At 36.4% G+C, this 27,713-nt stretch overlaps 1 protein-coding gene across 1 annotated transcript in view; it reads left to right on the top strand.

Moving 5' to 3' along the window:
- LOC132152739 (collagen alpha-1(IV) chain-like) overlaps nucleotides 1-27,713 on the top strand; it is a 61,339-nt gene that overhangs the window by 23,307 nt on the left and 10,319 nt on the right. Inside the window, exons 2-30 of the mRNA XM_059561598.1 lie at nucleotides 15,994-16,053; nucleotides 16,397-16,486; nucleotides 18,267-18,311; nucleotides 18,501-18,545; nucleotides 18,656-18,718; nucleotides 18,874-18,927; nucleotides 19,129-19,155; nucleotides 20,426-20,503; nucleotides 20,638-20,700; nucleotides 20,801-20,836; nucleotides 20,937-20,975; nucleotides 21,274-21,363; nucleotides 21,478-21,513; nucleotides 21,912-21,971; nucleotides 22,462-22,497; nucleotides 22,611-22,655; nucleotides 22,763-22,795; nucleotides 22,940-23,000; nucleotides 23,084-23,119; nucleotides 23,220-23,366; nucleotides 23,593-23,670; nucleotides 23,748-23,831; nucleotides 23,914-23,984; nucleotides 26,230-26,421; nucleotides 26,588-26,756; nucleotides 26,844-26,936; nucleotides 27,038-27,142; nucleotides 27,352-27,449; nucleotides 27,544-27,694. Coding sequence (XP_059417581.1) covers nucleotides 15,994-16,053; nucleotides 16,397-16,486; nucleotides 18,267-18,311; nucleotides 18,501-18,545; nucleotides 18,656-18,718; nucleotides 18,874-18,927; nucleotides 19,129-19,155; nucleotides 20,426-20,503; nucleotides 20,638-20,700; nucleotides 20,801-20,836; nucleotides 20,937-20,975; nucleotides 21,274-21,363; nucleotides 21,478-21,513; nucleotides 21,912-21,971; nucleotides 22,462-22,497; nucleotides 22,611-22,655; nucleotides 22,763-22,795; nucleotides 22,940-23,000; nucleotides 23,084-23,119; nucleotides 23,220-23,366; nucleotides 23,593-23,670; nucleotides 23,748-23,831; nucleotides 23,914-23,984; nucleotides 26,230-26,421; nucleotides 26,588-26,756; nucleotides 26,844-26,936; nucleotides 27,038-27,142; nucleotides 27,352-27,449; nucleotides 27,544-27,694 — 2,185 coding nt within the window. The remainder of the gene's footprint in view (nucleotides 1-15,993; nucleotides 16,054-16,396; nucleotides 16,487-18,266; nucleotides 18,312-18,500; nucleotides 18,546-18,655; nucleotides 18,719-18,873; nucleotides 18,928-19,128; nucleotides 19,156-20,425; nucleotides 20,504-20,637; nucleotides 20,701-20,800; nucleotides 20,837-20,936; nucleotides 20,976-21,273; nucleotides 21,364-21,477; nucleotides 21,514-21,911; nucleotides 21,972-22,461; nucleotides 22,498-22,610; nucleotides 22,656-22,762; nucleotides 22,796-22,939; nucleotides 23,001-23,083; nucleotides 23,120-23,219; nucleotides 23,367-23,592; nucleotides 23,671-23,747; nucleotides 23,832-23,913; nucleotides 23,985-26,229; nucleotides 26,422-26,587; nucleotides 26,757-26,843; nucleotides 26,937-27,037; nucleotides 27,143-27,351; nucleotides 27,450-27,543; nucleotides 27,695-27,713) is intronic.

Consider the following 27,713-nt stretch of genomic DNA (forward strand, 5'->3'; position numbering starts at 1 on the left):
TTGTATTATAGAACAATTTTTAGTTTAAACAGCAACATGCAGAAAAAAGAAATCATGAACAGGTACTTGTACAATATTGGTGTTGCAGCAATAGTGGTCACAAAGAATACATTTTCAAATACATGGGATAAAAATTTATACAAAGACAGGGCTGTCATTATTAACAATTGCTACAGACATATAGTCAATAGTCAAGTGAAAAGACACCATTTTCCCATAGAACACAACATTATTTAAAAGCACAAAATGTGAATTTTGTCATCAGTTATTCTCCCTCATACCGTTTCTTTGAAACACAATTGAAGAGTATTTTTAATGAAATCTCTGTGCTTTCTGTCCCTCAATTGACAGCCTATGCAACTACCATTTCAACGTCCAATACAGTATAGCTGTCAGATTTCATTAAAATGGATCTTCATTAGTGTTCCAAAAATGAACAAAAGTCTAACAGGATTGGAATGAGTTTATTCATATAATATTATGGGTGAACTAACCCTCGTTAGATTACTAACCTCTTATTCATGCTAAATTATCTAAATTATTGAAATTGAAAAATAAAAAAAACTTTTCTTGTACAGCATTTGAAAATAAAGAACAAAGATTTATGCACTCATGCCTGACATTTCAATGTTAAACTAAGAAAACTATACAATCCAAATTAAGATCAGGGCTCCAAGTGTTTTTGTGCATTTAGTATCTCTTGCCATGTGCCCGTCTGAGGAAACTACTTTTTTTTTCTTTTGCTGCATTTTTAGTCCAAGTCCTAAATTGAGATTTGAAAAAGAAAAACTCAAATTTACACAGAATCTAGAAGTAGTTCATACATGAGTCTTGGAAGCGTAGATTGCCTTCATCTGAACCTTTGACGCTCGTTCAGGATTTCTTCACAGGAAGACTGTTAATGACAAGAAATGAAAATGAATGAAAAAGTACAGAATAACATGCAGAACAGGTTGAGATTGAATTATTAAGTTCCAGTTTAAACATTGCTTATAAAATATCTGTTAAAGTCATTCAGTTATCTTCAGATCACAAATTAAGATATTTCTGATGAAATCCGAGAGCTCTCTGACCCATGGGGAATGTGTGTGGTGTTGTTGACGTAGACCCTGCATGCGCTGCACCTTGTTTACTGGCAAATTAATGCACACGCAAATTAATGGTACTCTAGTTAATGGCGGCAGACTCTCTCAGGAGAGGATAAATCATTGAATAAAGTTGTTATTTTGTTTACTTTGCACACTTTGCACACAAAAATATTCTTTTTATAAAAAAAAGAAAAAAAAGTAATATTTTTGTAAAATTACAGTTGAACCACTGATGTCACATGGACCATTTTAACAATGTCCTTATACTATGTTTCTGTGCCTTGATCGTGGTAGGGCCCTTGCTGTCTATGCAGCGTCAGAAAGCTCCCAGATTCCATCAAAAATATCTTAATTTGTGTTCTGAAGATGAACAAAGGTCTTACAGGTTCGGAACAACATGAGGGTGAGTGATTAATGACAGAATTTTCGTTTTTTGACTGAACTAACCCTTTGATTATTTTCCACTAAATGGCAACAAAATGCTTTATACACATTTTCATTAGATATGTTCCTTACATTTGTATGAATTCCAGCGTAGGTGCCATTCTCCTCTAGATGTTTTATGTTTAAAATAAAACAGTGGGGGTGGAAAGGGTAACTTGTATGACAGTAATCTGGAATCACCAATAACAATAAACAAAGAAATTATAAACAACAGATTGTAAATTCAGAAAGCCACTCCAAACACTGGTTAAATCTTTACTACACAAACAACTTCACTAACCAAGTTAACTGAATAAACAACTCAATTACTATTTTTTTGTCAGTGTTGAACATCCCTAATGGTACATAAATATGGAAACATATGGGTAGCAATTTGAAATATGCAAAATGGCAATGCAATACGTAAAATGGTAATGTAGTTCTGTGTTTTAATTTACATTTCACCATACATGTATCCAAAATTTTGTTCAAAATGAAAATTCTGTTATATGATTTACATTTGCCATTTTCTACACTAGTTTTAATATGCAAATTAAAAACATTTAGACACTTTATAAATTGTAAAATTAAAATGAAAGTGTATTACCCAAATTGATTAGATATGTTTAACATGTCCAAGCAAAAACTGTAGCAAAATTTTTGACATGCTTTTGACATTTTTCCTAAATGCATTTAGACTTAAGGGTAGAACACATTTTAATAATAATACCTCATAATAATTGTAGCAAAAATGCTGTGAGAATTTCAGAATGCATTTTGACCCAAATGTGCAGCAAAATGGTGATTTAAATCTTTTATTTTTCTTAAATGCATTGACTCTTACATATAAGACGTTTCAATAGCATTTTCATTTAATACCCTGCGATGAATTTAGTTTAAGTCAGTGTGGAGAGCGTTTGGTTGACTGAATATTGACTTATTGTGTGTCCTGTTGCCGAGCCCCACCTTGAAGTAGCCTAACGATTGACAGGCCAGGGGCGTGTTGCATTTTCAAATGCATTTCAAATCCACATTGACTTTTTATTCATCGCGAGGTATTAAGTGAAAATGCAATTGAAACATCTTGTATGTATGTGTCAATCCACTTCTTCAATGCACTAAGAATAATAGAAATTTAAAACACTCTGCAGCACCTTTGGCTCAGAATGCATTCTGAAATTCTCACTGTATTTTGCTACAATTATCACACTGTATTATGATGAAAATGCAATCCCAAGTGTCCTACCCCCAAGTCAAAATTTATTTAGGAAAAACTGCATTTAAATGATAATTTTACTACAGTTTTTGCTTGGACATATTAACCATATCTAATCAATTTGTGTAATATATGTTCATTTGAATTTTGCAACTTATAAAGCATTAAAATATGTTTTTATTTTGCATATTAAAACTAGTGTAGGAAATGGCAAATGTAAACTATATAATAGATTTTTCATTTTGCACTAAATATTAAACATTTGTATGGGAAAATGTACATTAAAATACAGATACACATTGCTGTTTAACATATTGCATTGTCATTTTGCATATTACATTTCTAATTGAATTTTGCTACCCATATGCTTTCATAAATAAAAACTTAATAAATTAAACAGAATACAAACCCATGATAATGCAGGGGGTGCTTGGGGTGCAAAGTACAGCAGCAATTATGACCTGTCATTAGAAAGAAAACGAATCTGACACAGACCCAACTCTTTACATCAGTCAAGACTTATTTAAGACTCTCACTCGCCAAAAATTCTCATTTTGACAATTTTGCATTCTTTTGTATGTGTAAGTGAGAGAGAACTCGATGTGCTCCTGGCGCGCTCTATGAAGCGGCATTCTCTGAGCGTGCACGACGTGTGCGTTCACGGACAGTGTGCCATTAAAGTTACAGAATTAACTTATCGAGTGTGTGTGTGTGTGTGTGTGTGTGACATAAACAAGCCGATAAAATGTCAAAACCTACCTCGTTCGGCAGAAAAGGTGTGTTATCCTTGAAGAACTCCGTGATGTCAGATCTTCTCCTGGTCGTATAATCTCTTTTAAAACAAAGTCGTAACGTTAATGGTGTCTTCTTTTCTTGCCCATTACTCTGCCAGCTCCTGTTGAAGGCATAAAGCGCTCTAAACACAGTTGTAAGTTACCGCACTTCAGATTTAACGTTATCACAGCTGCTCAATATCACCTCAGTAACGTCAGAGACACTTCTGTAACGTTAGTATGCCGGATGCTTTACGAGATGCTCATTAACAAAAAAACGTTACACTGCATTAACAACAATAAAACGTTAATAAACCTTTATTTATAAAACTGAAAGTGAGTACTGTAACACGTACATCCACGCTGTATAACGTTAGAAGTGTAAGATGAGACGGTCACTTAACGTTATGCTGAAAATATTGAATGCGACGGCTCCGACATCCATTTGCCAAACAAGCCAGGCAGCAACTAAGTTAACGTTACAGTTTGTTGCATTTAAGAAAACATAATTTACAAAGGAAGAGTAAGAACAATTCTCAAAATTCTAAATCCGACTTTAAAATGAGATTTTGACCGAGACTATCTTCGTGAATAATGATGCCTGCACAAGCACTGGTTTCGCGCCGATTGTCGACTGAGCTTCTTGTACCCACAATGCAAAGCGTAATTTAAAAAATACGGAGAAACACCTGTAAATAGAAAATACGGACAATTCCTTTAAATTATTACGGTATATTGTACTGTATTTTTACGGACTTTTTTTTACAGTGCAATGACCTTTTGCTCTGCTAACACAATGCTCTACTGAGCCACAAGAACATTATATTATATTATATTATATTATATTATATTATATTATATTATATTATATTATATTATATTATATTATATTATATTATATTATATTATATTATATTTATTATGAATTACATGACTGGAATAAAATGAAAGATACATGCAAACAGCCTTTGCACCTGGAGCACCTAAAATGTGCACTAGATTTTGTACAGAGCCGAAGTCTTATAAGCACATAAATCCAAACTGCTGAAGGAAGTCAACATCAGAGCTGTAAAGGACACGGTTAACCTGACAGGTTTACCTGTAGATGTCAGATAAATAGATCCCATGCTGGACGTTGCCCTTCAGAGGTCAGGTGACAGCTGAAAATCTGGCTAGGCTGGAATTTGATATTGTTGGGCTGAAAGTCATGTTTTTTTTTCAAAATATTCCTCTGCAGAATTAAGTCATGACTTGGTCTATTGAGATTTCTATGTACTATTTTTGGTATAGCTGGTGGATGTGGCCTTGTCCTGATTAAGCATTCAGTTTTAAGAGCTCTGTCTCTCTCTGATTTTCTCTTTTCTGACTGACTTTTCTGGCTATATTAAAATTTGAAGTTCAAATATGAGTCAGTGTTACTGTTCTTAACTGACACTAGACTAAAACTATTAAACAATATTTTCAAATATTCAAATATAGAAATGTTGCCTGAAACAAGCAATGAAATGAATGAGATGTTGCCTGTTAACTAAAATAATAACACAGATACTAAACCTACTAAAACTAAAAAAAAAAAAAAATGAAATCCCCCCAAAAAAGAGACAGAAATAACCTAAAATTAAAACAAACTAAATATATATATATATATATATATATTTAAATAAATTCAAAATATTAATAAATACTATAATAGTATAAATAATATTGAAATAACATAAGTTAATAGGGAGTCACGCACTGCTGCGTGTGTCCAGAGTTGTGATGTGCTGGTTTAATCTGCAATCTTCAGACTAATGGTTTACTTCGCTCAGGATGAACTACAAAAGAGTCCTGACAGAAAACACAACGTCACTTAGGTCACTGTTTCAACCCTTTCGTCTGACTGGAGTCATGTGAAAACAGTGAAGTGAAGAAATGTGAACTGATATAATTATAATTCTTGTCAGCACTGGCCTCAAGCAATTAAAGTGTTTTTAATTCCACCGAGCACAGAAGAACATGGGTGAGCCAAATGCTAACTACTGCGGAACATCTGGAGTGTTTTAAGAAGTGAAAGTTTTTGCTGTTGCCACAAATTCCTACTGTTTCCATTACGACATACTGTATATGATGCATGTTTATGTTTTTATAATTTTAATAATTTTCAATCATATTTATTATTTATTTATTAATTTATTATTTAGTTATTTTATTATAACACACATTGCAAATAAATTATCATGTTCAGTGTTCAAGGTTACATTATTGTTATTATTATTATAAAAAAAAAAAAATCTGGTCTGTGGTTGTAGTGAGGTCAATATCACATTTGTAGAGACCACAACAGACCACTATATTTCACATCATGCCAGTTATCTGAGCAAATATATATAGTGTTGCATGTCCTTAAATCTAATTGTACCTGTCAACTGTTTTCTATTATTATGATTTTTCCATTGTGATTTCATTTGAATTATGAAAACGAAACAGTAGTATGATTCATTCATCAGTCCAGTATAAATCATGTCCACAAACACACAATGGGGCATTTTGTCATTGTTGACTGATGAGGTCATTTCCAGTCTCCTCGTCGAGATTCCAGGCGTGTGTATAAACAATGCGTGTGGACCATCCCTTATGAAACAAAAATATATTGCAGTATATTGGAAAATATCATGTAATATATTAGGCATATATTCCTATATATATTTATTTTTTCCAATATATTGCAATATATTGAAAGCGGCAATCATTTGTATACTTTGCAATATATTATATAATATATGTATCATCAATATATTATTAAATGTATTCAAATATATAAAATATTAGAAAATAAAAAGGAAAAATGATATATTACAATATATCACAATATATTTGAAGAAATATATTGGTAAATATAGTTTCCTTTCGTAAGGGATCTGATGAAGGAATGCTTAGCCTACGGCGTGTCAATGTGTACATGTGAAAAAAGTGGGACATTGAATGGCTGTGTGCGTGTTTAATGTTGGCGACTGTGAGGAATGTTCTTTCTGACTGGGCCGCTGTAGTGCTAGGAGTGGATCACAGTACAGCAGTGCACAGATGTTAGTTAGCAGCATTATAACAATGCCACAAATAAGGAGTAGCGTGTGTGTGTGTGCACTTTGGATGAGTTAAATGCATAGCACGAATTCTTGAGTATGGGTCACCATACTTGGCTGAATGTCACGTCAAATGGGATGATCCCAAAGCTGAATCACCAGATTTCCTTCTATTCTCCTTGCTGGAGAGACCTTTCCTCACTGGCAGCTACTGTGAGGAAACAGTATTATTATATCATTACCCTTCAGAGGTCTGTGCACGCCATTGTTCGATAGGCAGATAAGTGCTAAGGCCTCTAAATTATCAACATTATTAAAACTTTGCTTAAAAACTTGTTTTACACTATGCCTTCTGTCATCTTATTGAGCACTTATTTATTCGTTTTTATTTCAAGTAAAAGGCCTTTTATTGTAATTGTAAAACATGTATCCTTTCAGGTTGTGGCCCACATGATTTTTTGCTTTTACATCTTTCCTGATTTTTAAGAATAATTTTATGTTGTTAGTAATATTTCAAGATTACATGGGAAATTGCCCTTCACAATACAAATTACAGAGCTTAGATCATATCAGTAATAATTTCAATATCATCTTAAAACTTTAAGGACATACTGTGTGATGAATGATATTTATTTGCATTTTATGTAAGTAGGCTGTTAAAATGTTAGAATGATCTCACTGATTTACATTACAAGCTGTCAGAATTCCATCTTAATTTTGGCAACAGAAATATCAGCAACTGCATCAAATTGCATATTTTTCGCATAGTCTGGGCCTCTGAAACTGAAATTTTTTTTTAGCATTGAATTTACATGAAACTCAAATGTAGAACTGAACTGGATCCAATGTATATGAATTGAAAAGGACTAACAGACACAAACCACCCATATTTCTTCTTTAAATCAAAGGTGATGAAACATCATTCCAGCTTAATTTACTTATCATAATGGATGTGCTTGATGGTCACCTCAGTCCTGCTTCTCCATATTAGAAGCATGGCCTAGTTTCTCACAGTAAACTCTGACTATTACGTTTATGGGCAGTTCGGATGTTTCACAGCATCAGTTTACATCTTAAACCTAATATGTTGCACTTAGCTTTGACTTGCTGAAGACATCTTTAGCAGAGATCTTAATGGATTCCATATGGCGACTGTAATCAGAGGGCTGCTGACAGGAATGTCATGCTGTTAGCCTGATTTTGCAGCCCTGTTATGGTGTGAGAGAAATAAAGACCGGACATTCTCAAATCCTATTGCAAATGTCAGTTTATTGAATATATGAAGGGTTAGCACTTTTATTGCAGTGTTTCTCTCAGTGTGTTTCTATCTCTAAAGAAAGGAAGCACGCCTAAGCTTTACAGATATGAGCAGCAAAGGGACTGAATGTTACATTTGGCAGGGCACCAACAGGAAAGCTTTTGTTCAAGTTGTTGTTGCTTCAGAAAGCATAAACAACAACACTCGGATTGTCTTTAGTTAAATGATCCACCCAGTAAGTCATCAAAGTAATCAGGCAATCTTCGAGAAAGTGCCCTTACATGTTTAAACTGCTGAAAACAATCATGTGACTGTCAGGCTAAATCTCTCTCATGCTCTACACAACTGTCCGCTTGTCCACTTCAGATCAACATTTCCATACAAGGGTTCAATTATGATGTCTCTAGTGGCACCAAATGGAATTGCAAAAAAGAGAAAGGCCAGCCTGACATATCACACAAGCTGTTTCTCTCTCTCTCCATCTTACATTCATTAGGGCCCGAGCACCGATGGTGCGAGAACCCTCTTGTATCTGCTCCGTCTATTCTTCGTCTTCTTCTTCTTCTTCTTCTCCCAAATGAATTGCATTTTTGAGGGCTTAAACATGCTCAAAAAGTCATGAAACTTTGCACACGCGTCAAACCTGGTGAAAATTTATATCTGATATAGGATTCAGAAGAGGGTGTAGCAAAATGGCTCGACAGCGCCACCTATACTAAAAAAGTCAACAGCCTTCCAGCTATGTTTCACGTACATGCACGAAAATTGACACACACATGTAACACACCAATATCTACAAAAAAGACTCTTGGAGCAAAATTCTAAACCCAACAGGAAGTCGTTTTATTTTTAAAATTATGAGCAAATTTTGTGTAATTTTTATCATTTCCATGACTTGTATTTTAACGAACTCCTCCTAGAGATTTATTCAGATCAACACCAAATTTGGTATGCCTAATCTAAAGGCCTTTGCGATGTTAAATTACGAAGATCTTGAGTTTTCGTTGAAGGGCGTGTCCGTGGCGGCCTGGCAAATTTCGATGATTTGCCATGAAAAATGAAGTTGCTATAACTCAAACATACAATGTCCAATCTGCCCCAAACTTCACATGTTTGATAAGAATCCAAACCTGAACAGATTGACATGTCCATATTCAGTTATAGTCATAGCGCTACCTATTGGCAACAGGAAGTGAAATATTTTACACTGCGATGAACTACTCTTAGAAATTTTATGACATCAATGTCTTTTTTGTGGTCAATCTAATCTAAAGGCCTGTGTGATGTTCAGTTGCGAAGATCTTGAGTTTTCGTTAAAAGGCGTGTCCATGGCGCCGTGACGAAGTTTGATGTCTCGCCATGGGAATAAAAGATGTTATAACTCAGGCATAAAATGTCCGATCTTCCATCAAACTTCACATGTGTGATAAGAGTCCTGGCCTGAACAGATCTGAAGGCCAATATTCCATCAGGTGTGGCAAGATGGCTCGATAGCGCCACCTATACACTTTCAATGGAGTTCGCCTCGAGCTATGTTTCACATACATGTACGAAAATCGGTACACACATGAACCACACCAATACCTGTACCTACAAAAAAGTCTCTTGGTACGAAATCCGAATCCCAACAGGAAGTCGGTTATTTAGAATTTTCTCTGCAAAATTGGTGTTGTTTTTGCCATTTTCAGGGTTTGTACTTTAACAAACTCCTCCTAGAGATTTATTCAGATCAACACCAAACTTGGTCAGTGTAATTTAAAGGCCTTTGCGATGTTAAATTGCGAAGATCTTGAGGTTTCGTTAAAGGGCGTGTCCATGGCGGCCTGACAAATTTCGATGTTTCACCATGAAAAAGGAAGTTGCTATAACTCAGACATACAATGTCCAATCTGCCCCAAACTTCACATATTAAATAAGACTTCTGCCCTTAACAGATCTAAATGCCCATATTCAGTTATAGTCATAGTGCCACCTGCAGGAAGTGACATATTTTACGCTGCGTCAAAGTACTCCTAGAAATTTTTTTACATTAATGTATTTTTTGTGGTCAGTCTAATCTAAAGGCCTGTGTAATGTTAAATTGTGGAGATCTTGAGTTTTTGTTAAAGGGCGTGTCCATGGCGCCATGACAAAATTTGATGTCTCGCCACAGCAAGAGAAGTTGTTGTAACTCAGGCATAAAATGTTTGGTCTTCCCCAAACTTCACATGTTTGATAAGAATCCTGGCCTGAACACATCTGAAGGCCAATATTCCATTATAATGATAGTGCCACCTGCTGGCAACAGGAAGATTGGCACATATCTGGAATATACTTTGATATATTCCACTTATATTTATGACTTTAAATGCATATTTCTCACCCTTCACCTTTTTACTAAAGCCACTCGCTGCCGGTGAGCCCGGGTGCGAGGGCCCGTTCATCGCCCTTGAAATCAGACATTGCATTAAATGGTAATTTTGGCAGTTTCCTCTCCCTTAGTGGGATGCATTATGGTCTTTTTGAATTAAACCTTTATATAATCTCGACAAAAAAAAAAAAAAAACATATTATTGGAAAGGTCTGAGTCTCAGGATTCCATGTTTGGTAGTTATTTTGAGATAGATGTAATATTTACAGAGAAATCTTAGACATTTGTGACAGGAAAATGCATACAAAAATTTAATGGCATTTGGATGGCTGTTCGTAGTATAACTCCCTAACTAAAATCTCACAGGAACCTCTTTTTTTTCATATCAACTTTTCAAGGCTTTAATTTTATACAAATTTTAGAGTAAAACCTGTTATGTAAAATATTTACTATATATAAAATATAATTAATAAAGTGTATTTTCTTTACAGTAAATGTAAACTTCTATAACTTTTTGATTCTTTAAAAAAGCAAAATAAAGTTTGTACCGGTTTCTCACATGGAACACACAAGGAAGGAAGCCAAACCGACAGAATCCACCCAAACTGTTTGTACCTCAGGGATTTAGGGGCTTCATTTCACAATCTTTTTGACTGTTTTACACTCCCTGCTCTTGCTATCTGCACTCATCAAGTTAAAATACTGAGAGGTGCCTCAAAGTGGCCTCTAAATGCTCCCTCCTAAAACACCCTCCCTGCCGTTTTTAATTGCATGTGTACATCCCACTCCTTCTTCAGCTTTTAAAATCTGCTTGTTTTACAATAATACTCAGAAGATGTCTTCAGACTTTTTTTTCTTTTTTTTTTAGTTGAAAATAAATGTCTGTTCCAGATCTTTATACAGGTTTTAGGTCATCAAATATATTTTTTCCAGTTTGACCTATTCCAGCTGATTTCCATGACACTGTATTTTTGTCTTGGTTTCCATTACAAATTTCTTAATTTCTCTCAACCCTACTGTGCTGAAAATTCTTTACTTAATTTTGTGTTTTCTCGTTATGCTATATTATCACCAAAATTTGGATTCAATCTTTCTGTCATCATGTTTCTGTGCACTCATGGAAAATAAATCTGTCCAACATTTTTTTTTTTTTTTCAAAGAGCCTAAAAATCATAGCTCATTTAGAAATGAATGTCTATACATGTTTATTATACAATTTGTCGAAGCCTAAAAACCAATTATCAAAGTCGTTTCATCCAAAATATTAGCAAATTAATTCTAAAAGCCAAAGAAACTATAGTACATTAGGGTTTGTGAAACAGCCTTCGTTATTTGTACTTTAAACAAACAGAAAGGTAAAGTTGAGGACAGGTTGTGTCTTTGTGTTTTCATGCCTGTTTTCTCACTTTAGGGATTGTTTGTTCTGAGAGCAGTGCATAGAGACCCTAGACAAAACCAGAAGAGAGCTGGTTTGTGTATCACGGGCCAAACACAGAATCTCACGATAATGCCTTTGAAAGCAATGACTTTCAAGCACTCACATTTTCCATGTCTATAAAAAGCATGACTTGTTAAGAGTTTTATCAGCACTCTTGTCTGCTTTTGCTATTTTTCTGCTCATGTCATGTTTGAGTTTGTTGGAATGCAAGACTGCCCCGACAAGGAAAATGCTGTGCTGATCCAGGCTGCAGATTAAGGCCCAATCCCAATTCTAGCCCTTCCTCTTTCCCCTACCCCTCCGTTTTGCGCGTTCACGTGAAGAAGTAGGGAAGTCTCGATTCTCTTTTGGTTGGAGGGGTAGGGGTAAGGGGAGGGCCAGATAGCCCTTCAAACGAAGATTTTTCGGGACCACACTTCAAACGAAGGGGTATGAATTATCTCAGCAACATGGCCGCTACTGCAAACAAAAAGACACATAAATGTAAGCTTTTTTGGCATAAATAAAGATTTTAACGAAAAGTAATCATTTGTTTTATGTTGCATTTAATTGTGAATTCATATTAACGGTCATGTTAGTCAAAGAAAGGTTTGCAAAAAATCGCTAATATTTGCTAACGTCACATCATTACAGACTGCATGATAGTGCCACAGCATATCTGATCAGGGCGATAACTGCGTAGACATTGATGGGGGCTAATCCCCCCAATAATTAGAAATCGCTAAAGCATTTTCTCAAATATTGCCTATTCGAGAGAGAAAGAGAGAGAAAGAGAGAGAAAGAGAAATGGAAGTTGCGTGTATTCGCGTCTGTGTTTTTATACAGTAAATTGAGTTTACTTAAAAACAGCGATTGTATCCTCTCGTCGCTGGAAAATATAATGTAGCGATTCAGTATTTAAACTGTATTTAATATAAGCTGTGGGGCAGCGTTGACAAGTTTATTTTCTCCTGGATGTGAGAGCTGCGCGATTTCCGATATGTGTGTGTGTGTGTGTCAGTAAGCAGCAGCTCATTAATACAGAACGATAATTAAAGGCTCTAATGCACACCAGTATATGTGGGTATTGTAAGAGCTAGACGACGAATGATGACGTATAAAGGCATTGTAGTGGTGTCCCAATCCTTAGGGGAATATTTTCTAGGGGAAGGGGAAGGGGTATAAAATAGAATTGGGATTGGGCCTAAGACTCTGTGGTCTGAACTGGGCGATAGTCATCGCAGGATCTCTGTGTGCTAAAACATACATTTGAACGATAAAGCAATATATACACATGTACAGAGACCACAATACTCTTGTATATCAGCAGCGGTGGGATCTGACTGATCATGTGTTGGAGAAACTGGGATGTCTGATCCTCAACATATCTGACTTTGGTCTTCAGAGATCTGCTGGTGGTTTCTAGCAGCATGAATTAATTAGTTTCACTTTCCACGAATAGGGTACAAAACTCAAGTTTACCTTCTAGAAACACTAGCTGGACATACAAAATCTATGCTCTTTTGTGCATGCCAAGGATGCAATTATTTAATCAAAAATACAGTAAAAACAGTATTATAGTCAAATATTTAAAATAACTGTTCCCTTTTTAAATATATTTAAAGATATAATTTATTCCTTTGATGCAAAGCTGAATTTTTAGCATCATTTCTCCAGTCTTCAGTGCCACATGATCCTTCAGAAACCTTCTAATATGCTGATTTGCTGCAAGGGAAATAGATATTTGTCAGGATTATGTGATTGATAGAAATTGCAATAGAACAATATTTGTTTGAAATACAAATCTTTTGTAACATTATAATTGTCTTTATTGTCACATTATGATTGTCTTTATTGTCTTTATTGTAACTCTTTATTGATCAGTTTGATGCACCCTTGCTGAATAAATGTATTTGTTTTTATTAAACTTTTTTAAAAAGAAAGTTTTTCTGTAAACATTTAGAAATTGGACTGATATTAATCTACTTGTTTTCTCACATTGCTAAAAAAAGGAATATAATATAATATAATATAATATAATATAATATAATATAATATAATATAATATAATATAATATAATATAATATAATATAATATAATATATGACAGAGAAATCGTGCAATAACAGTATTGTACACAAAAGTGAAATATCTAAACTAACTTTTTTGTAATTAAAATGTACAAAATAAAATGATTTAGTATAATTTGGTCAAATTATCACATATAATGGCATTGCTGTACTATTTTAATTGTTGGCGACAGTCAAAAAGGCACATTTAAATGACCTAATTTTCATAGTAACCTATTTAATAGTGTTGACAACAGAAAAAGTGTAACAGGAAAGTGCATATTGTTTTAATGGACCGACTGACTGTTCAGATGTAGGTCAGCACTATGTTAAACAGTTCTAAAACAGGCGTGATAGTGTGTGAGTGTGTGTATGGTGGGTGGGTGGGTGGGTGTCCGTACAAGACATCCAGTTCCCTTGCAGAAAAGGTACACTTTTGTAAGCTTGTCTGTGAATTGCCTCTCATTGGCACTGAGATTGCATTAGGGGTGTCAGATCTGTCTGTTCACATACGGAAATTACACTCCAGGGGTGTCAGGCTTTTTTAGAAATGGCCAGAGCAGGTTACACAACAGGCGATATTTGAGACCGAAAGCAGTGATTCTCATGGTCCTCTGCACACACATGCTGATTCAGTTAGGCCTTTAGGAGGGCTCATGGGTGGGGGCACCGCAGTCTCAAGCCGACCCCAGCACCTGGTGCTAGTGCTTGCCAGACCTGCTTCTCCAGATGTGCAGACATTTGACTGCCTGCCCCACAAGTGAATGAGAGAAAAGCCGCAGTGATAGAGGGATGCGTGGATGGAAGAAATGGGTTCCCAAGTTCCAGTACCATGTTTAGACCAGCTGTCCATCTAGTGGGACTTTAGAGGCCTGTATTTAAGTCATAACAGGTGAACAGGTCTGTTCGATTCTTGGCCTGATGCCACTATTTGAATGGGATCTGTCATTTTTCAGGATAGACCAAACAATCTGTTTTTTTTTTCATGGTAACATTTGCATGTACTGTATATACGTGTGCAGTATATATTGTGTGTGGTATGACGATTTTATACATCAGTTCTAATTGCTAAGATTCACGGGGGACCATAAAAAAAATATGGGCCCTCTCTCTTTGGCGTAAATGATTAGAGCTTGACTTGACCTTCCTTTTCCATTTATCAAATGAAGCCGAAGAAATATCAGCTGCAATTGTTTTTGCATCACTTATATTTACACAATTAACTGTACAATAACAGAACAATGAAACTGAATCTTAAAATATTTTATTAATTTGTTTACAGGAACCCTCCAAGCTAACCAATTTATTAGAAACAATCAGACTTTCAAGGTCTACCCATGGAGAGAATAGTTTAGGACAAACCAATTCAATAGAATGAATCAGACTATCCAATGTTGATTATGAAAGAGCGGAGCGCTTCGAACAAAGCAATTCACCAGAATGTATTGGACTTTCTAGAACTACATTGGAAAGAAAGCTAATAAGGGTTTTTGGTTGTTTACTTCTGCTCGTTCAGAAGAGAAGTTGCTTGCGCAAGTTTACAGTGTACAGTGGCTTTTGGTTGTGCCACTCAGACCAATAATTGTTGGGAAAAAGTAGATTGCTTCTGGAAAAGCTACACTGTTTTGAAAGCAATTGAGCTACTTTTCAGCTACTGAAAACGTAGGTGAGTTAGTAGCATTGGAATTGTTAGTTAGTTGTTTACTGTGGCAGGAATAAATCAAGACATGAGTAGCCAAGTGTCCCATGTTTGGAATTTGTGCTCTCAAATTAACCCACCCAAGTGCACACACATAGAAGTGAGTAGTGAACAAACACACACACAACATGAACACACACCCAGAGCAGTGAGCAAACATTTTTTGCTGCAGTTCCCAGGGAGCAGTGTGGGGTTCTGTGCCTTGCTCAAGGATCTCACCTCAGATTCAAACCCACGACCTTTGGGTTACAAGTCCGACTCTCTAACCATTAGGCCGTGACTGCCCCTATACTATGCACAAGACTACTATTACTTCACTTTAACTGCGTTATTCGCTCTGGTGATTTGGTGCATGTTGACCCTTTAAAGCCCCCCCCCCCAGTGCTTTTTCATAGGGACACCACAAAAAGACCAAATGATGTGCATATATTAATTTGACATGTTTTTTCCTGATCATTATTATTCTGCCAACTTTGATTAACTGGTCTGATGATACCCTTGCGTCTACTATAATTTGGTCCAAAACTCTTGTCCCTGAAAGGCATCTATTCTACAAACCTGTTGCTGATACAAATATTATGTGTTTACTGCCTCCTAACGGTTCAGTTTGGAACCTGACATTGGCTTACTGCTTGCAGGGTGGATGCTCGGGGTCTTCATGTGGTGGATGTGACTGCAGTGGTGTTAAAGGGGCGAAGGTGAGTTTGTTTTCCTCTGCTTGCTCCTTTATAGCTATTATTTCTGTCAGACACCTTTACTAACATTAACTCACTTATAAAACACTTATAAAATAATCCTTAGAAATTGGGGGTAAATTCCTTAGAAGTTGTTGCCTATATTGTATGCATTCCCTAACGTCAGAGCACTAAACTTACATAGAAGGATCTTTTGCACCATCTAGTGGTGCGATTATGTTAACAGCATACGCTCTGTCCTGTGAATGTGGGATGCATATGAAATGTACTATGTGGAAAATGTTGCTTTATGAAGAAAAGGTGGATAACACTAATTTACTTTAAATCTTTTGTTCATCCTTATTAGGGTGAGGTTGGGCTCCCTGGTTTGATGGGCCTTGTAGGATTTCCTGGATTGCCAGGGCCTGAGGGCCCCTCAGGGTCAATGGGACTAAGGGTAAAGTACTATACTGATTTGCTTCTCAAAATATCCCTTTTTTGAGTGTGTGTATGTCCTATGATCTCAAATGGCTTTGCTTTAGTTTTTATAGGGTGACCATATGTCTTCACACAAGCGTTACACTTGATTATTACATATCACTCGCAGGGGCGAAAATCTCATCTAAATGTTGGGGGGGACAATAAACATAACATTTCTCACGAGCAAGTTTTGAAGGGGACACCAATAAAACAGGCAGGATTGTACTTAAGGATATGTGTACAGAGAGGAAAGCCTTACTATTGCATGGAGACCGTTCCATTATCCTTCTTCTCAAAGTTTCTTTCTGGTTCAATGAAAAAGCTGACTAAATTGACCAAAACATTCTGCAAAACATTTTATTTTTTTGCAATGTTTTTGAAGTTGTTTACAAAATCAAGCCACCAAAATACAATGGAATTTGAACTTAACTTCAACTTTTATTTATTTGTATAGCACATTTAATAGCAATGTTGTTGCTTCACAGTTATAATTAAAACATGCATATATAAAAACATTTGCCATGCCTAGCAAAATGAAGGCATACACACTCTTAGACATAGGCTACATCCTCACACAACTGTATAGTGAGATCGGTATAGAAGTAAAAGAGAGGGGAGAAAAACAAAAAATAATTATTTATTACGTCAATGACTGATTTGTTCAAAAAGTGGATTCATTCAGTTAGGAAACACCTCCTCATTGTGTTTCTCAAAATCAGTGCTGTTACTACTGTAGATTAGTTTTCAACTTTTTTCGTTGGTGAAATAGAGCTAAAACAGGCAATATGGTGCCTAAAATGCACTTAATATTAACTTATTGTTTATTCAATTTTTATACAAATCTAAATCACATTTGTTATGCTAATATCTGGAGAACAACTGCACTCTTATTGTGATGTTATATTAGATTGACTATATTAAATGAAGTAAACCGACTAAATCATAGTGAACGCGGGAAAATCTAAATGCGCACCCGCGCTAATCTAATCTAACGTACAAGACTGTGTGTATGTCGGTGGTGAGGTGAGATGAAAATGGGAGCAGGCAGTGGACCAAAGCAATTTGAGGCAAAGCAGGGAGAACTCGAGATGTTTAAAACTTTTTTTGTTGTTGTTGCTCCGTTTGCATTTGTATTGTTTTACTACTTACACAATTAGTTTAACTATATATCATTATATTATTTACAATACACATATTTCAATTATATTTAATGGGGGGACAACCCTCAGATAGGGGGGGTCCGGACCCCCCCGACCCCCCCGCGATTTCCGCCTATGATCACTCGTAGTAACAGATTACAGCAGTATTCACACTGGGAGCATGAGTGCGTCTCAGAATTTGCCCAATTCATTGTAATGAAATTGCGTCGCTCACACAGTTTGTGTAAAACCTATGTAAAAAGCACTGTACAGCTTCAGGTACAATCTACATACCCAAACAAAAATGCTAATTCAGTGAAGAATTAGCCTATTTTTTTTAGAAGCACACATTACTCCAGCAAACTGTAACAAATTAGCCAAATGAGTGAATTTGTAAGCTAAAATGATGATAGAAGGATTTGGGTTTTTACCATTAAAGCAGTAGGCCTCTTTGTTTTGTTTTTTTAATGGCTCAATATGGTCACCCTAGGTTTTACAAATGGTGACCAACACTTTGCAGTTATGTAAGTTAAATAAAGGTAAATAACCAAGAAATTAACTAATGTAGTTATCAAATGCAAATGGGCACAAGCAAGATGTTTTTATGTTTTCTCCCAGGGAGATACAGGGGAGCCAGGAGCTCCAGGACATAAAGGAAACAGAGTAAGTGTCCATAAATATCATATGCTAAATTGATAATGTTATAATATAGTCATTTTCTGTAAAGAAAATAAAAAATACAAATATTTAATTGTAATTAATTTTACAGTAGCAACACTATAACACTGTATATAACTTTTACAATATTATATATTATAGAGGGTATTTTATTTATTTATTTATTTTTTGTAGGGCCCACCAGGTGTGGCTGGTTTCCCAGGACATCCAGGTATTCCTGTAAGTTAAACTTCTGTTCAAACAAAATTGATCATCATTAATGAATTTTAAGAGAAACATAAACTCTCTGCATCTCTATGTGTTTCTGCTATTGTTTTGATTTTCTACAGGGTCTTCCAGGTCTAGAAGGTGCACCTGGACCTCGAGGAATCCCAGGCTGCAATGGAACAAAGGTACACCATGTTTGTTGTTTTTATGAGACATTTGCATTTTCTTATCCTTAAAATGCAAAGTGAGCATATAGGGATAAGCCACTACTTTAATTGTCTTAAATTATTCAGAAACTCCACAGTGGGATTGAAAAGAGGGTTTATTTTGTGTTTTGCAGGGGGAGCGTGGTTTTCACGGAATTCCAGGTGTTCCGGGAGTGCAGGGACCACCGGTATGAGTAGTTTTATATCATATATGCCTCTAATGTTTTAGATGTCTACCAGTGCTTATGTACAGTGCCTTTAGATAAAAATGTCTTACATTTAATGTTAAATGTCATCTTACATTATGTGTTAAAAATCAATGCAGTTGTTAATCCAGTCCGACAAAAGATTCCTGACTTAACAAATGTTTTTTTCTGATTCTTACTCAGGGTTTCCCGGGTTTGAAGGGAGGAAAGGTATTCAATTCAATTCAATTCAATTCAAGTTTATTTGTAAAGCGCTTTTTACGATACAAATCATTACAAAGCAACTTTACAGAAAATTACGTTTCTACAATATTTAGTAGTAGCTTATAAGTGGTGACTGTCAGTTTGTGTGCATATGACAGGATTTTTCAGAAGAATTTATACAAGACGTAGTCAGCCAGACAATGAACATTATTAACAGCAATTATTATATGATGCAGTCACACTTGTAGCAATATTTGTTAGTTATGTTTGTTGATTCAGGGTAAGCATCATCTGGGGTCCTCTGAGGGTCAGCATCATCTCTTCTCAGGTGTTCTGGATCCAGACTGGAGCTTGTGTATATCCTAGTTAAATATAGAAACAAATAGAGACATCATTAGCGTAGCTGCTGTTCCAACAAAGTAAAATTAATTAGTTTAACCCAAGCTAAAGAATAAGAATGTGCATTTGATCAGATGCAACTGCAGTCACAATTTAAGAGATACATTATTCGAATGGTTGGCGAAAGAGATGCGTTTTTAATCTAGATTTAAACAGAGAGAGTGTGTCTGAACCCCGAACATTATCGGGAAGGCTCTACCTCCTTTAGTGGACTTTGCTATCCTAGGAACTACCAAAAGTCCAGCATTTTGTGACCTTAGGGAGCGTGATGGATTGTAACGTAGTAGAAGAATAGTTAGGTACGCAGGAGCTAAACCATTTAGGGCCTTATAGGTAAGTAATGATAATTGTAACTGATACGGAACTTAATAGGTAGCCAGTGCAGAGACTGTAAAATTGGGGTAATATGATCATGGAATATGGAATACATTATAACTTAGTTTTGCATAATAAAGCATTAAGTCAAGAACGGCCATATATGATTTTACCATAAAGATGGGGTGTTCTTTAAGTGGTAATTCACTATTGGCTTTTAATTAAACTTTGCTGTCTATGAAGCACAAATGCATCTGGGTATGGGTAACATGGAGAAAGAGTGCACATTAATAATTTAACTATGCTACTGACATTGTCACAATATAAAGCTGGTTAAAAATTGGAAAGAAGCTTAACGTGAGGTAAGAAGAGTGCCTAAAACAACCGAAACCCTAGAACGGACACTCTCCAGTGCATAGTTGCTTTTATAAAACGGTGGTAATATGATAAAAGACATCACTAATAATGAATTATACTTAAGTAGTATAGTTCATTAGTTATTGACATGTATCTTGAAAATGGTTTAGTGAAATTTGTGTATGCTCCTATTACACTTTCGTAGGGAGATCCAGGTGGTGTTATTGGAGTACCCATCCCTCAGAAAGGAGACAGGGGCTTGCCCGGACCACCCGGTTCACCGGTAATGATTTTAATGCACTACTTTGTGTTCATGTTGAAAATACGCATTTAATATTGATAACTTTTTTATTCTGTTTTATATTCTAACATGTTCCATTGTTTCCAAACTTTGTCTGATTTTCTTTTCTTTTTTAGGGACAACAAGGATATTCTGGACAACAAGGGCCAGTCGGTCCCCCTGGACCAATAGGACCTCCTGTAAGTCTAAAGTTAAAATGTAGTTTTTAACCTAAAGCACAATTAACCAACACCAGTGAACATGCTTCAGAATCTCACACCATTCAATTTTTCTTTGAAGGGAAGGTCTGGGGAACATGGCCAAAAGGGAGAGCCGGTAACCATTTCACTCATTTGTAATCTTTTGAATATATGATAACCTTTGAGTCTAGACTTACTGAAGTGACCAGTGTCTGTCTTACCCGTCCTTTTGGTAGGGTGACAAGCTGACATTTATTGGTGAGAAAGGACAAAAGGTGAGGAACCATGGGCTCATAAAACATCTGCCATAAGAACCTATAATAACACTTGCAGCATAAGCTTGAGCCAGGCAAACACAAAGTAATAAACTAGATCTGCCTAAGTACTTCCTGCTATTGAACTGAACATGACCGGAAGCTGACAATATGATACAGACAACAAGCATAAGCATCAAACTCTGTACCCCATTTGCACTTCTCACCTGTTGCATCACCAAAGCTGATTGGCATCTTTTCTGTTTTAGTCTCACTAAATATCATATCATATAATTTCCTGTTTCTTTCTTTTTTTCAGGGAGAAATAGGTTTATCCGGTCCTCCTGGTCCACCAGGGAGACGAGGGGAATATGAAGGCTCTGAGACAATTTTTCTACCTGGACCACAGGTATGATAACAACAAATTTTTATTTGTGGTTTAAGTGTCCAAAATCTTGGGGGCTACATTTATTTGATCTAAGTTACATTGTTAAGTGTTCCATGTATCTTGCATATTTTCTAGGGTGAAAGAGGCTCTAACGGAGAGAAAGGAGAAAAGGTAAGTGGCAGCACAAAATTGTAGACTGAAATACAAATAGAACCACACTGTACAGAGTCTGTTCTACAATTTTATATGTTAAAATATATTATAACATTATATGAGTTTGTACATACATTATATATGATGATATATCATCTCTGACCTGTAATAGAAAATGTAACCTTTGTTTAAATCTTTGTGATTTGAAATGATTTGAATGCATAAGGAGCCATCTGCTCTGCTCTCTATAGCTCTTATGAATGTCATATAATGATCGATCTGCACAGCACAAACAGCCAAAATCTGGATATTTTAGGCAATATAAAAACCCTAGCAAGGACGCGTGTCCTGGAAAAATGGCTCATATGGTCACCCTAGTAATAACAATTATTTTTTCCTTTGCCCTCATTACCAAGGGTTTTTGTGTACCACATCAACATGGAATCAAAGGTGAACCAGGACCACTGGGACCAATCGTAAGTAACCTGTACAAGAACAAAACTGAATATTTACTTACTAAATATATTTATCATAAATCAGTAAACTTTAACTGTTACATTCAGTGTGGTCCCAATTTCATACACCACTAGCGAAAATTAGCTTTTCTAATTTAATGATATTGTCTTCATAACAAGTTGAGTCAAATTTTAATAGTTTCAAGAATGCTGTAGTATTCGACTTATCGTTATTTTGCGTTAAACAGCAGCCCTCAAGCTGCATTAACTCCACACGTTTGCATAAAACCTCATCTTCATAGAGCATCTGTAAAATAACCACATTATCAATGTCACTCATTTACTTTGTGTACTATTTCAAGGTTTATAATCAATCTTAAATAACTGTATTCATCTTCTAAGCCATAAAGTGTCTTAAGCCATAAAATAACTGCTAATCTTGTTTTGTATTAGTAATGATTGTTGACCTATCATACTTGTGAAAGCTGAGCTTCACTTTGTGTTTTCAAAGGGGAAACCAGGAAAAGATGGACAGAATGGAGAAAAGGTCTGGTGATCTTCAGATCTCATCAGCAATGTGGATACCTGCTAAATTTGATTGTAGTTAGTCATACTTTCTTATTACAAATACTTATTTTTAAATCCCTTTGATTGTGATAGGGGGATCGGGGCTTAACTGGTACTAGTGGCTTACATGGCTTTCAGGTAAGAAAATCCCATCGTGAAGGGTCATGATGTACCTCTAGACATAAAATGCATTGCTATACATTTTTATTTTTATTTATTTATATTATGACGTTTGTTCATGTTAGGGGGAAAAGGGAGACAGAGGACCACCAGGATATGTAAGTGGTTACACAACTCTATAAAAACTCAGATTATGCCTGCTGTACTGAAACTCTACTGAAGAATATAACAAAACTACATACTACTTCTGCACCTGATTGGCTTAGAACAATGTTATGGACTGGTAGTTGCTTATCTTACAGGGTGGTGGTCTTCCTGGCCCTCCTGGTCGTCCTGGCCCCCCTGGAGCACAAGGAGAGATAGGTAATGTCTTCAGAATGTCTTGTCAGTATCTAGTTGTCCTGTCAAATTCTGCAGTGTCTTTATCTGTTTTCTTCATTTATTAGGTTATCCAGGAGAGAGTGGAGGTCCTGGACCCCCAGGTAAGAAAACACTCTGATTAAGTGTTAGGTTGAATTAGGTCAGCATAATGTAGTAGTTTAAAATAATGACCATTTCCTTCATGATCTTATTTTACTTTAGGCAGGTATATTCCTGGTCCTCCTGGATCTCCTGGCGTCCCTGGAGAGATTGGCCATAAGGGAGATAAAGGAGCTGATGGACTGTCTCTTAACGGTTCAAGAGGAGCTGATGGACAACCTGGCCCTCCTGGACCGCCAGGACCGATCAGTAAGAACATCTTAAAACACAAAATTGCATCTTCATGCTGTAATATTAAACATCATTCACGAAGCTCATGGAGAGAATGGAGTGACCATATCATTAAAGAAAAAGTCTTTGATATGCACATTGGGTTAACATCTGGTAGTGATTAGACACAATGTATAAAGAGTCTTGGGTGGTTTCTTTGATTGCCTATTCCAAAGTGTCATGGGCATTGTTACTTTCATTTTAGATGAAAAATGTAATATCGAAAAAGGAGATAAAGGCCCTCCTGGACCTCCTGGGTTGCAAGGAGAGATAGGACAGAAAGGTAAGGAAGTCATCCATTTGTTTACTGTAGTTTTGGTTTCGTTAAAATTGGTTTTGAGTGTTTTTTGGCTCTTTCAGGTGATCAAGGTGAAACATGCAAAGATTGCACTGTTTTTGGGCCACCCGGTTTTCCTGGTCCTCCAGGACCAAAGGGTCAGCAAGGTGAGAGGCAACGAGCAAGGCTTTGTTTTGGTATGTATGTTCTTTATGAGATTATGCATCACACTGGATGTTTTCATTTTAGGTTTTCCTGGACATGTGGGGAGCAAAGGAGAGAAGGGTGTGACAGGACCTCCTGGGTCTGTTGGAATTCCTGTATGTATACTTTCCATTATAATTTAACATTTATTACTTAGTATGTTTTTTGTGGAAGCAAAAATTACTGGATACCAGTGTTGGGGAGTAACTAGTTACATGTAACGGCGTTACGTAATTTAATTACAAAATTAATGTAACTGTAATTAGTTACAGTTACTAAGAAAAAATGAGTAATTAAATTACAGTTACTTATGACATTTTTAACGATTACAAAGGGGATTACATTTGAATATTTACACACATACAGATTTAACTGATTTCTTTCCCAAATTGCACTGACTATTCTGAGACATACCGCCCTAATAATTTCCGGGATGCGGAAACACAGCCTGGTTCATAGAGTCATAAAAACGGAATGCCTAACGCGGACGGAATATAACACATTTTGGATGACTAAATCAAAAGTAGGTCAGTACACTTGAATCAAAACATGACATCGACTAGTGTCTGTGAATATTAAGCCCCAAAAATGCAATATATGACTCCTGCACATTCTGCGTGTCTGTGGAAATCAGGCGCGGACTGGACACCGGGAGAACCGGGACAATTCCCGGTGGCCTGGCAGCCGATTTTGCCCTCTATTTTAATATCATTATTGTATAATTGCCTGCCGAATGTACTAAAGCGATCATTTGCGAATCTGCCATTTGATAATTAAATCTCTAATAAGTCATGAATTGTTAGTCATGACTCGCGCGCTCTCCGCGCCTCCGCCAAACGGTTTGGATCAGACTCAGAGTAATCAATGCGAGAGAGAGAGAGAGAGAGAGAGAGAGAGAGAGAGAGTGAGAGAGAGAGAGAGAGAGAGAGAGAGAGAAAGAAAGAGGGAGAGAGAGAGAAAGAAAGAGGGAGAGAGAGAGAAAGAAAGAGGGAGAGAGAGAATAAAGTGGACAGCTGGAGCAGAGAAGCAGAACTCCTGTTCAGGGTTTCAGGTCAGTTTCATTTGTAAAGATGCTTTTTTGTCTTTGTTTTTTTTATTTATTTAATCAAGCAGCAGCACGTTGCTCATCAGTCATCACTCAAAATACTATATAAAGGACATCATTATTATCTATAGTAATGTTACAGTAGTAATTTAGCTGAAAAACAGATCAGATTTTTTTTATAGGTTTAGGGGGAGCTACGACAGACAACAACACAACCCTTACGAAAATTAATGTTTTAATATATTTCTATAAATCCAGAGAAAATAGTTACTTTTGTTTAACTGTGATAACCAAAAATTTAAAATGATTTTACAAATTGAGTTATTTAAAAATAAATACAAATCCATTTGCAAAAAACAAAACAAAACAAGGTTATTGTATATAGGCTAAAAAAAGCATGGTCAATTTTTGTAAGGAAAACATGACTCGTGTACAGTATTAGGATTTTTCTATAAAGATATTGTAGTATTGTAGAGTATTGCATTGTAAAGTATAGTTTTGTTCAATCTTGAGTATTAAAGTCATGAGAGAGATGGATAACAGGGCAAAATAAAGAGACTGAAGAGAAAAATGGAAGTGAAGGTGCAGTTCAGGAGAGAACTTTTAATTATTTTGCATGACCCCAAATTAAAGATTTAAACCTTTTTTTTTATGTCAGGTCCATACCAAAAATAGTTTTGTCCATGAATTTGTTTGTATGAGTTTGAATTTTCCAGTCTGAATTTTATTCCCAGTCTGCCCCTCCTGTAAATTAATGGCAAAGACATGGTTTGATTTACTACACATAGGCCTACTGAAGCTCGCAGTGTTTTCAACCTCTGCCGCCTCAATATAGGAGTACACGAGCACATAAACATAATTTCTAGAACTGCTTTGTGTCACTTAATGTGCATTTTACTTATTTTGAGAAAACTATCATCATATACAGAGACAGCAGTTTCAAAAAAACACCAATGTTTCAGGAGTTTAGTACACAGAATACGTCACATGCTTATTAGATAACTGTATTTAAGTTGATGTATATGCTTTTATTTATTATTCTTTAATGTTCACAAATTTAGAAAAGTAATCAAAAAGTACTCAAAAGTAATTAGTTACATTACTTTAATAAAGTAATTGAAAAAGTTACACTACTATTACATTTTAAACAGGGTAACTTGTAATCTGTAACCTATTACATTTCCAAAGTAACCTTCCCAACACTGCTGGATACAAATGCATGAGTAGTGCACTGTGCCCACTATAAATGAGGATGTAAACATTGCAGAATCTCAGTATAAATTTTACTTTTCTTCTTGCTTTTCCTTGAATTTTAGGGTCAAGAAGGCTCTCCAGGTTTAATGGGTGCCCCTGGCGCTCATGGTGAGCCTGGTGATATCTTTGTGGCTCCAGGGCTGAAAGGAGATAAGGGTTTAACTGGTACTACTGGAGACAGAGGATTCCCTGGTGTTGATGGGCTCCCAGGAAAAGATGGTCGGTCAGGGCAACCTGGACCCAAGGGAGAGCCTGTGAGTACAAAGTCTGAGAGATCCGACAAAACAGAGTTGACAAATAACTGAATCCACTTTTGCATCTAATTTACAGTGTATCTGAATCCAACTGTCTATACTGCAATGTTTTCTTAAACATGTAATATATGTTAATTTGACTCAAAAATCTTGTTTCTGTAATTAGGCAAGATTTGGTATTAAGGGTGATCGTGGCCTAGATGGAGATCGTGGTCTACCCGGCCTTCCGGGTGAGAGAGGTCACCCAGGTATTCCAGGCGTAGGTCGGCCAGGTCAACCTGGTGAAAAAGGCTCAGAGGGTTTGCCTGGTGCACCAGGAAGGCCAGGATTACCAGGTCAGTGATTTAGAGTAAAATGTACTTATCCACAGGTTGTCATTGCTCTGTTCTTTAAAACAGTCACAATCTCAAATATCTTTGTAGGAGCTAAAGGTGAAGCTGGTAAAAGTATAAGTTTACCTGGACCTCAGGGTGCCCCAGGACCTCGTGGAGAGACTGGCAGACCTGGTTTTCAAGGTAAATTCAGGTTATGCTAATGTGTCATCCTGCTTAAAATTAGACTCAATGCTCTGATACAAAGCTAGTTATGTTGACGTCTCTTTCACTTTATCGCTCAGGTGACACAGGTTTTCCAGGTGAACGTGGAATTCCAGGATTCCCAGGAGACAAAGGTGACCCTGGACTGTCAGGAATCGGCCTTCCTGGGCCCCCAGGGCCAAAAGGCAAGTGGTATCTATAGGCGTCAAATTTTGTTTAATGGGGAAATGTGTTAATCCTCTGCATGTTTAATAATTAAACCTGAAAGTTCACCATTGATAAAATGGCAAAGATTAGTGAGAATGACTTTAGCATAAATGGGTGTCAAATTATGCTTCAACTATCCAATCTAGACTGTAATACCTTTCTGACTAGCCATCTTTCCCTCTTCTAGGATACTCTGGGATTCCAGGTCCTGCTGGGATTCCAGGAGAGCCTGGTCGACCAGGTCAGGATGGCTTGCATGGTCGTGCAGGGACATCTGGTCAAAAAGTATGATGTTGGATGTCATTTAGACTATTAATGTGTTATAGTTATATAGAAATGGCTCACGTTTTTCATTGACCTTAAACTTTATCATATATAGGGTGAACCTGGCAGGGGTCTTCCTGGTCCCAAAGGTGCCATAGGTCATCCAGGAGTGCCAGGATTTCCAGGGGAGAAGGGTATTCCTGGAATGCCAGGGGTTCCTGGAACTGAGGGGTTTACTGGGCCACCTGGATTACAGGGATTCAAAGGTACATTTACTGTGTTGGT

Source organism: Carassius carassius, chromosome 11, assembly GCF_963082965.1.
Source record: "Carassius carassius chromosome 11, fCarCar2.1, whole genome shotgun sequence".
NCBI classification, from domain to species: Eukaryota; Metazoa; Chordata; class Actinopteri; order Cypriniformes; family Cyprinidae; genus Carassius; species Carassius carassius.